General features: G+C 29.3%; 1 protein-coding gene across 1 annotated transcript in view; it reads right to left on the bottom strand.

Annotated features, from left to right (window-relative positions):
• Positions 1–7,570: 7,570 nt before the first annotated feature.
• The window catches only part of LOC107444918 (cuticle protein 14-like), a 13,195-nt gene continuing 9,120 nt past the window's right edge, over positions 7,571–11,645 (bottom strand). Inside the window, exons 2-3 of the mRNA XM_071178103.1 lie at positions 9,295–9,345; positions 7,571–8,322 (exon numbers count right to left, since the gene is read on the bottom strand). Of these exons, the coding sequence (XP_071034204.1) occupies positions 7,855–8,322; positions 9,295–9,345 (519 nt within the window). The 3' untranslated portion in view covers positions 7,571–7,854. The remainder of the gene's footprint in view (positions 8,323–9,294; positions 9,346–11,645) is intronic.

The raw sequence follows: 11,645 nt of genomic DNA, 5'->3' as shown, positions 1-11,645 counted from the left end.
GACCTGAAATATTGTGGAATATAATAGTATTTCCATGGAAAAATATTGTTTGATTTAATGATGCAATAGATAATAATATAAAGGAAAAAAACCTGTCCAATCAATTACTCAAAAAGTTTGCATGGATTTTCAAGATCAACTAATTTAGTCGCTAACATTATTTTTCAATAACTTTTGCTTATAACAGTTACTTAATAAATTATACATAACAGGAAGAGTCTCACTAGATTTAAATAATAAAAATCAAGTTAAAAATTAAATTTTAAAAAATAAAGACATATATATTTTCTCTAGGTCTAATTATTATTTCAAATATTTGATCGAAGAAAAGGACAGTACTGCTTACGATTTACTTAAAAAGTAAAGCACAAGCCCAGCAGTTAATGAAGAAATGTAAAGTTTAATAGAAAAAAAGAAGCAAAATTGTCTATGCTACGACAAATTTAAACAATCATTATATTTTCAAAGTAACAAAATAATTTGGTGTTGTAAACTAAGACTGGTACAAAAAAGAAACGGAAAAGGAAGATGAAGTATCCTTGTTGTCAGGGAATCTATTTAATATGAAAAAGACATCCATTGTTTATTTTATGGAGGACAACTTTAGTCCAAATATTTTATACTCAATTATTACAAACAAAAAAGGTTTTGCAATTATACTTTTATGTATTATATTAATTATTTAAGAAAAAAAAGACCAGAAGGTTTAGTAATTTTGTTGAAATATTCATACGTATTTCATACTTTTAACTGTAATACTTTATTTCACACTGTCATCATTTTGCATTTCATATTTTTTAGTTTTAGAAGAAAAAATTTATGGCTTAAGTAATTGATCTTGGTGAAAAATATTTATTATATACACATACTATTTTTTTTCTCTAGAAATATATACTTCATAAAAATATTTTCTTTATTTACTAAAAAAATTACTTTTTATTCTTAGCTTTCTTACAACATTTATTTTACTTTAATTTATTAATTCCAAATTATTACTTTATTCATTTAATTCCAAAGATTTAAAAAAATGACACGTTTTAAATGTTTTTCAGCTACTTTGTAAGTTATATGTGTAATCACAAGAGAAGTACACATCTCGAAAATTCCTATTAAAACAAAGTTAAGCTTATATTAAAGAGCATGTTTGAAAATCTAGGATAAGGCACAAATTATAATCGCCATATCATGCCCCTAGGGCAAAAATATGCATCGTTGAAGTTTAAATTCATTTACTTTTAAACTTTTCAGCTGATATATATCAGTGGTGCGACGGTTGGTCCGTCCGCTTTCTACCATAAAGGTCAAGGTTACAAAATCCTTCCGGGAACGACTGATTTTCATCGCAAATTTTCTTTTCTAAAGTAGCTGATATCTATTTAATTACATTATTCATTCTGAAATTTTTGAAAAAAAAATAATAATTTGATATTTATTTCTTTTTTACGTTTTTAATTAAAATACATAGATTGTTTAAAAATTTTTGGCATTTTAAAATTTAAAATAAATTTTAATGTATTTTAATTTTTTTATTTAAAACATATAGATTATTTAAAAAATACAATTTAAAATTTAAATTAACATTTTGCAATTTTTATAAATAATCCATATATTTTACTTAAATTAAAAAATAACTGTCTTATTTTTTCTATTTTTAAAAAAACTTAATTTAAGGAAAGTAATTTAAATTTAGGTAATTCATAAATTTAATAAGACTTATTAAATAGTAATCAACCGTTTTAGAAAAGAAAATTAGGGAAAAAATTCAATAGTGGGGACTGAGGTTTGAACCCTGAACTCGGGTTGAAGGCTATCCGTTGTACTATGAATACGCATCAGCTAGAAAACTTTTGCTAGTTTAAGTGGAGTCGGTAGACCGCATACCAATAATGCTGAGACTGCCCTTTTTCGATGTACCTTTTCTCAGCATCTAAATAAGACACTGCTTCAATTTTTTTCACAGAATATTCACATATACATGTTTACCTTGTGATAACTATTAATACGTATCTTTGGCAGAAATTTTTTGTGAACTGAAAACTTTTAATTTTTTAAAAAAATTTTATTATTTTTGAGCAAAAATCTTTCATAGCTCAAAAATTATTCCTGTTAGCGCTAAAACATTATCACAGCATGCAACTGATATAATCTCAAATATTCCCAAAACATTTCAAAGTGATATCATTAGTTGTTCCCTAGAAAAGGTACATCAAAAAAAGTCAATTTTTAGCATTATTGATTATATGCCCTAACGACTCCCCTCAAAAGTAAATGAAGTGAAACTTTGATGGGGCATATTTTACCCTAGGGGAAGAAACTGGCGGCTAATTTGTACCCTATCAAAGGTTTTCAGCCATGATCTATTTAAACTTAACTTTATTTTAATAGGAATTTTAGATTGGCGTATTTTCTTTTGTGAGTCACAAATTGCCCTTCAAATTTTGAAATGTTTTATTTTCAAGATGTTAAATAAATAATTTGCCAAAAATTTGAGTTTAGTTGGGGAAAAATAAGTGTGGGTGTTTTGATAACTATAATTCTGTATGGTAGGTTAAATTCATATATATTTTTAGTTTAAGAAAATCAATTTCTTGTTTGCTTAACTTATGTATGGATATTAATTATTAAATAACCATCTGAAAGAGGATATATTAAAGAGCTAATTCTATAGTCTGGTCTATTCCGGACCAAAGTTTATTTTATGTATTATAAGTTATTTTTTCCATTTTTGTTTCTGTCGATTCCCACAGTTCTGAACCATTGTTGCAGACTTTTCATGAAGTCCTCCATTTTTCAGAAGTTAGAGTCTTTAAAGCATATTATTTAATGAACTCTTTCTATTAGTTTGTTTTTCTGCTGTTAAAAATGCTGCAAGTAAAAAATCAGTACTTAATTTTAGTTTCAGTTAAAAATTTTCCTATTTTTGATTTTTTTCAAAGTACTTTCATTGCATTGGAAACAAAAGTATGGTCAAAACTATCAGAATATGGTAAAATTTACCGTATGCCTGACTCTATGAGAACATCAAAAGGCACGTTAATTTTCAACAAAACGCTTTGGTAATGATTTTAGTAAAATTAACATTAAAATATGGTTTTGTTACCATACTGTTTGGTAGAAAATGCGGTAAAGTTTAGTAATGTTTACCAAAAGTCTGCAATTTTAACAGTGCTAGTATAGTTCGAGATGATGCAATAATGTTCAGTTTGATAAGCTCTCTTTTATTTAGTAAATGATTATTATCTTTTTTTCTTACCGGTCAATTGTAATTTTTTTCTATGTAAGCTAAAATCTAACCTATACTAACATTTAAAACTGTAAAAAAAAGCGCATTTGTAAGTGAACAATTACTTTAGCAAGGAGGAACTAAATCAGCAGCTTAACTGTCGCACGTCAAGATTCTTCCAACATCTTAAAATGGAAACGTGGAGGATTAGAATCCCAACGTAACCCTGCGTGAATCTATTTTTTTTTAATATTGAATTATTGTTATGCACATATACACCGGCTTGTGTGTTCATTACAAAGCTAGGGTTATATTCCCTCTGCCAAGTCGAAATACAGATTATGCAATGCAGAGAAAGAAAGCGCAAACATGCATCCTGAAACAGACCGGTGTGATTCAGACCCGCTACTATGAGCAATATGCTTCTCAACTTGACAAGGGATGATAATAAATCATAGCTTGTAATGAAATGAGTAAAGACGCAGTTTCCAGTAGAACACCAAAGTCAAGCATCACTGGCTGCGGTCAGTGTGTGAATGGGTGACCACCTTGATCAACCTGCGTAGGGAGCGAGGGTGAGCGATATCGGTCCTCCCTAAACTGTTCTACTTTGCTTGAGTGCTTGATTTCTCACGCAGGTTGTCGGGCTAACAAAGTAGGGGAGGAATTCCTTCTGCAGAGGATCAAAATTGCGATGGCATGTCTTTGGATCATCCTCAGGTATGTTTCCCAGACCCTCGCCAATACCCCATTCTGCAGCTCTAGTGTGACGTTAATAAAGTACCTATCTACTAGTAATGAATGAGTACACAAGCCTGCATATGCATGGGTAACATTAAGTAAGTAAATAAATTCTTGGAATTTTATTTTCCAATTATGTTTTACAATAGTCTCATCTTTCCAAAAAACGCTATTTAAATTGGAAGCAGTGGGTTCGAATCAAAGAGTAGTAAAAAAAAAAAGAATCCCAAGTGATGTTCTTTGAACCACTCTAAGGACTAGAGGTAATGGGTTTGAATCTTGCCATTACACTGGCGGCATATTTTTGTTGTGTTTCGAAAAATTGTGCCCTCCTTTTTTAAAATTGGAAAAAGTTTTTCAGCCGTTCTTTGTATTTGCAAAGAAACCCATATATTGTTTTGTAAGTCAATAAATCTCGCCACCACATAAAAGATGGATAAAATAGTCATCATAGTTTGATATATCAGAGTTTAGTGTCATTAAAATACTTTAATTAAATATTTTGAAGCCTTCATTCTTGCCAATTCATCCCTTTAACATAACTGCGAAAATGTAGTAGAATATAAAACAACTAATAGTCATCTAACTCCCATGAGCCATTTAAGTAAACCGCTATTTTAAATAAACAGAAGTGTAAAAAGATTTTTACCATTCTATTTGGTACGGAGAATAGACATCAATCATGTTAAAACTGCAAATAAATTGTAAAATTAGTCACACATGATAATGTTATCGTGATACTTTAGAGTATGGCATGAAAAGCATTTACTTAGATAAATTTACTTTTCAGTTCTGTATTTGTTACTTAATGTATGGTATTAAGAATTTCAGTTTTTAAAACCAAAATTTCCGATAAACCATTACCATAGTGAACGATAAAGTTAAAATATGAATGGTTTGATTACCGTACATTTTGGTTTAACAACCCAGAATTATGGTTTATTTTTTAACAGAAATGTCTTTGCCATACAAGTATGGTAATTTTGACCGAATATTTTTCTCTGTGTGCTAAACACGAGTTCAAATAATTGAATTTCCCATTAAATAAAATATTACCTTACTAAACAATCTAACATTATGAATCTTGACAGAATTTGTGTCGCAAACAAATATTCTTGTCTACGGGAGTGTGATCTAAGCAAGTAAGGATGACGAAATGATCCCTAGAAAATTGTTACACGTTTTTTGGGGCTGGTGAGCAGGAGCGAATAGTGGAGGACCACTCTAACATAAATTATTATTGATATCATCTGATTATTTACAATTGAAATACTTGGGATGGTTTTAGGTAAGAATGTATATGTTTATTAACTCCGGTTATATTTTCACTACTCACTTTATAAGTTCTTTTCCATAGTCTTACGAAAATTGAACGTTTTTCCTATGTATATATTAAACACTATTGCAATGACGTGTGAACTAGCTATTAACTATGCGTAACTAACTAAATGAATGATAATTAATGCAATTTTAAATTTAAATTTTGAATTTAATTGGTTTTTGGAATAGATTATATATTACACCGCAAACAAATATTATTTGACTGAGATGACGTAAGGTAATTTGAAATCACTTAAGATTATTGTAATTTAGAAAAGCATGAGGATCCGTGGGTTGAAAAAAATAATTTGCTTTATAGCTATCTTTCAAAACAAATAAATGTTTTTTCAGAAATTCAATAAAGGAATAATAATTTCATATATCAATTAAACTTACCGCAAGGAAAATAGTAATCACGGTACTGAAACTTTGTGTAAGAAGATCTTTAAACACTAGTTTAATTTTCGATAATATAAATGTCAACTGACGTAGATAAAAATATTTCATTTTCCGCAACATGCAAAGGGAATTATCGTAATCCCAGGATCAATTCAATTGGATCACGCACGAATTTAGTTTTCAGTGCCAAAATCAATTTATGTATCAAAATATTTTTATGTATGATAGGTCAAGAGAATTTTGTATAAATGATGAAATCATGACCGCATGAAGAAACTAGAAATTTTACTAAAATTACAAAATATGTTATTTGAATTGGATCAGAAAATTATTAATTTTTTAGGAGTTTGTCTGAAATTTGGAAGTGTGCGTGTTCTGATATTTAGACACTGAAATGAACAAGACAATTTTTATGCAGTACTCCATTTCATTTTATGTAAACGGATCTAAACACTTCATATTTAAAAAAAAATTGTTTCATTTAAAAAAGTGCAGTTTACGATAGATTATTTTTTAAATATTTGGTAATACGTGAGTTGCAAATCCTGATACGAATTACTGAGAAAATAGTGAGTTAAAAACACGTTCAGTACTTTGATTTTGACTCTGTTATTCAATTATTATCAATCTGGGGCGAAATGACCAATCAGCGATCAGCGTCCAGTGTCCTATGATTTGTATTTTGTGAAAGTGGAATCTATCAATCAAATTTCTAACAACTTTTCTATTAGCTAGCGCACTCAAATGTCTAGCTCAGTGAAGCTCCATGACACATAACCATACAAGTTTTAATTACAACTCTGCGTTTAATGCCAATAATAGTTAAAATTTCAGTTTTATTTCAATTACATATTTTATCTTATTTTATTATGTTTTATTTGAATTAAAATTGAAATTAAAACAAATGCAAATCTAAAATATTTTCACAAGTTTTCTGAAAAACAGAACTAAGTTATCTACGTTTCGAAGTTCATGTAATTTCCTTAAATCTTGAAAGATATTTTTTTCAGGGTACGTAGTCAAATTTTTCAAAAAAAGCACTTTAAACATTCTAAAAATATTTATAATCACTTTAAAAAAAAATCATAATTAGAATATGCGCAGCTATAAAAAGTTTTCCTTTCTATTCTTTAAAGTTCATGTAAATACGTAAAATAAACAAAAGGCAAAAACATTTTCAAAAATCTTATATAATCATGATAAAATAACTAGCTTTAGATAAATTTTGATGGAAAAGTTGTGAAAATCATGCTTTTTTAGCAATTATGACAATAATCGACATGTCAAGGAAAATATCGCTTTTTCAAAACGAGAAAACTAAAAACTTTTTATGAAACCCAATGAATAAAGCAGAACAAAGAGAACAAAATTTGACAAAAAACATATCAATGTGTTAAAAGGAGTAAAATGTAAACTTATGGAGCAATTATAGCTTCAGAGTTTAGTAGCAAGTGAATAGTATAATAAGCGAGTAAGTGGAGGAGAAAAAATGGGCGTCGAGATTTTGTTTACTCACGTGAAACCTTAACACATGAGTAAACAATACACCTCAAACAAAACTTTTTAAAACACTCATGGGCTGCAATAGTGGCACAACTTAAAAAACACGCGTTTTGGACTAATAACAGGTGCAAGTATGAAAATATACATTCTTTTCAGCAGCAAAACTCAACAACTCATAATTCAACTTGAAGGTAATCTTTGTTTTAAGCAAACTAAAGCATTTCTTATGCATTTTCCTTAGCAATGAAAACTTTAAACCCACTTATCTCGAAACATGATTTTTTGAGTTGTGCCGCTATTGTAGCCCATGAGTGAAGTATTTTAAGGTATATGTTACTAAATTACTTGAAATTGAATGACAATCGAACATAACAAAAAATAAGCAGAAGAGGTATGTTCTGTATTTTATTAGCATGCAAAAAAAGTAAAAAACGTAAAACAGAATAGCTTGAAACAGTAATATAACATATCACAGAAAAATAGCATTTCACAATAAAGAAGAAAAAATTGAAAGTAAGAAATAGTATCAAAAATTAAAATAACGGAGAAAAAATGTAGTAAAAGTAAGAAAATCTTTGGTAAAAGGCGTAGAAAATTCTACATACAAAAAATATCACTAGATGTCACAAATAAAAGAATTACAAGAAAGTATATGTGAAAGGAATCACTTAATAACCGTATCGGGCATAGGGAAGAGTACCTAACAAGGCACTGGCTAAACCGTATCCACCATATCCGGCACCATAGTATCCAAGACCACCATATCCAAGTCCATAACCTCCATACCCAGCATAGCCAGGTCCATGATCGGCATGGCCATGTCCATGACCTGCATATCCACCATATCCATATCCACCCAATCCACCGTATAGATGACCGTAAGCAGGAGCAGATGAAACGAGGTGAACGGCAGCAGGGTTCTGGTTGGCTGTTCCTGGCTCATTGGTCTTGACTTCGGCTCTGAAGCCACCGTGGTCAGCTACGTAATTGACTTGTCGGTGAACGCCTCGTGCATCGGTGAATCCATAGCTGCCCGTTACATGACCACCGGTTCCGGATTCTTCCCTGTGCTGTTCACCATGGTGATCTTTGACACTGTATCCAAATTTGTATGGCTGTGCATGACCATGGTACTCCTAAATTGAAAGAAGATGGGTACAACAAAACCATATTTTTGATATGTTATGTTTAGAACAATACTGGTCTGTTTCACTAGTTTCTACAAAAATATTTACAAATATGGGAAATACTATTTGATGAAACAGCGTCAAATCTTGTAAATTGGCTGTGGTCTTATCATGACGTTGAAATTAAACGTTGAAGAATAAACATTGTTCAGTCGAACACCAATTTCAAATTGAACAGCACTAGACAGATCATTTGTTTACTTAATTCTAACATTTAAAAGACGAAATTTTTATGAGCAAGTATTAACTCTTTAACGCTGAATTTTTATTAAATATATTTTCCCTTCGTTCATTATAATGTATTAATTTAGATAAAAATAAGTGAAACGTTTTATATTTGACATTTAAATAATGCTTAAAAATCAAAACAAAATGCTTAAAAATCAGCATAAGTTTATTTTTTTAATATTTATCGAACATGATAATACTTTACTTTATTCATTCAAATACTTATTAGAATGCTATGCATCCAAAAACAAAAAAAGGGGGAAAAAATCCAAAAACATTTTAGTTGTTAACTGTGTTTAGCGCTAAGTAATCTGAACGTGCAGTAAATGATAGAAGAACACTCGCGAAAAACTTAACCCAGTTGCCTTAGAAGAGTTTAACCATATCCTTCTTCTTACCTGGATATAGCACTTTCCGACTATATCACGATTTTGGCGACCAATCACCATTTGCGTGACCACTAGTTACAATGATGTCGCGCAGGTCATCGGACAATTTTTTGGCTCTACGAACAAGAATATTTTTGAATGTTGAGTTCATACCTTCTGATTTTATTGGAAATATCAATTAAATCAGAAAAGAAATATGATACGCAATATGAATTCACGCAGAAAATATTTGTGATACGGGAATAAAAAATGAAACAAAAACTATATAAACTTATTTCCATTAAAATTAATAATGAAATATTACCAATGGTGGATTAGCTAAAACAGCCACAACTGCTGCTGCAATAACAATGACCTGGAATAAAAAAATAAATTTTAAGTTTAAAACATCGATAAAGTAAACTATGTTTTGTTAATAAAATAATAGGTCTCGTAAAATTTTTTTGCGTTTGATTTGATTATTTACATTACACTTGAGCTACGCTATTACACTATTTGATACTACTAGAGAGTTTTTTAAATTTTGATTTGACTATTAAACTGAAAAAAAATCTAAGAAAAATGTATATCAAGATTCAAGTTAGGAATATAATTTTGAGCAATTTCTATTTTCCTAAAAATCCTTTTTCATTTTATGCTAATTAAATATGAGTTATGTTTGCCATTAAAATAAATATTAAGTTATCACTCTCCCTACTCTTAAACTAAACTAAATTTCAACTAAATTATGAAATTTTTTTTCTTTCAAATGTGCAAATTTTTGTTCATTTTTTGAGTAACTAAATTTAAAAATCAAATTTAAACAATTACAGTATTAGTTAAAGTTAAACAAAAAATAGGTATTTTTACTACAGCGATATTTAAAAAAAATTACAAAAAATGCTCGCAATTATAAAGAAGCAAAAAATAATATTAATGCTTACCTGAGAAATCATTATGATTTTCTTATGAACACTGATTGAAAGAAAGTGATAATTTGTCAGCTGATGGCGAAGTTTTTATATAGTGATTGGCCAGACATGCGATCAACCGAACAGTGGATTAAGACCTTTCACGTAACGTAATTTTGTTGTTTCTTAATAACTGAATTTTAAAACTGTGGAATGCTCCATTTATTAAATAAAGCCTTTTTCATTGCATCATTACTGTTTCTTTAATACCTTCACATTATTTATTAGTGGCATTTAACAAATAAATAATAAAAAATCCTCTTTTGCAATACCGTTGCTGAACTTTCTGTTAAGTCTCACATGAAATAAAGATACAACTGCATATGCTAAAGATTCTGTAGAAAATTGCATTTGTATGTTAAAGAAGCAAAAGTTTGATCAATCGAGGCTAATATTAAAAAAAACTCAGTTAAATGCAGAAGAGTTTCAGTGCAAAATAAAATACTAAGTAATTTTTAAAAGTAATAAGATGTAGTTTGCGTTTACTGAGTAGGAGTGTACTGCGTACATGCTATGAATATTGTACACCATCCCAGGGTTGAATATGCTTCAGCTCCACCCGTGGCAAAGAAAAGTTTTTGGCATTACGTTTTATTTCACTTTATTTATTTATTATTTTTTTATCTTTTTATTTAACTGTGGATTTCAGTTCAGTTAAAATTATTAGAAGGATAATCATGTGATGACGTTTAAAAAGTATATATATATACATCAATAAAGTATATATACTTAAAGTATATATAAAGTATATGTACACTATATATATGTACATCAATTGTACATCAATCAAAATCTACCATTATTATTTTTATGAATTTTTCAATTCGTTCAAGTTATGAAATTTTTATTATTTTTTTATTTGACACTTTTTAGAGTGTTTGCGTTATAGAATTCTCTCGATAGTTCTCTGTGAAAACACACCAATTTCCATTATAAGCATTTTTAAAGCATAAAAGAAAAACGTTGAAGAATTACTAGTAAAACATTTAAGCTCAACATCAGCAACAGGCACGTTAATTAAATGTTATAAATTACAGTACAGATCAGTTAAACAAAGAAGTATTAGCGTGAAATGAAATAGTAAAATTCTATAAGTAATAATATGTAGTTTGTGCTTACGGTGTTAAAAAAAATGCCATGTCCTACTTTGTATACCATCCCAGGATTGAAGAATGTGCTTCTGCTCCATCCGTGGCAAAAAAGAAACTTTTTGGCATTACTTTTTATTTTATTTTATTTATTTATTTTTATTTTTTTACTGAGCCAAGTAGTTTAACTCAGTTAAAATTATTAGAAGGATAATCGCGATGACGTATTTAAAAAAAATATTTCAGTAAATTAATCAAAGTCAAACATCATTATTTTCTTGGATTTTTTAATTTGTTAAGTTTATGAATTATTCTTTCTTTGATTCTCTGCTGGGTGCTAATGTTATATAATTCTCTGGGTAGTGCTCGGTTAAAAAAAACGTTTATTAATCTCATTTACTTACAAGAAAAACTTTCAAGTTACATCTAAACATATATATATATATATATATACACCGAAGAGCCATTACATTATGACCACCCTGCTAATAACATGTAGGACCACCTTTAGCCCCCAAAACTGCTAGCACACGCCGTGGCATTGATTCCACAAGGTGCTGATAGGTAGTCTGAGGTATCTGGTACCAAGCGCTCACCAACTGGTCCTGCAATTCCCT

Source organism: Parasteatoda tepidariorum, chromosome 2 (genome assembly GCF_043381705.1).
Source record: "Parasteatoda tepidariorum isolate YZ-2023 chromosome 2, CAS_Ptep_4.0, whole genome shotgun sequence".
NCBI classification, from domain to species: Eukaryota; Metazoa; Arthropoda; class Arachnida; order Araneae; family Theridiidae; genus Parasteatoda; species Parasteatoda tepidariorum.
The sequence above is the reverse complement of the archived record's forward strand: the minus strand, read 5'-3'. Positions and strand labels throughout refer to the sequence as shown.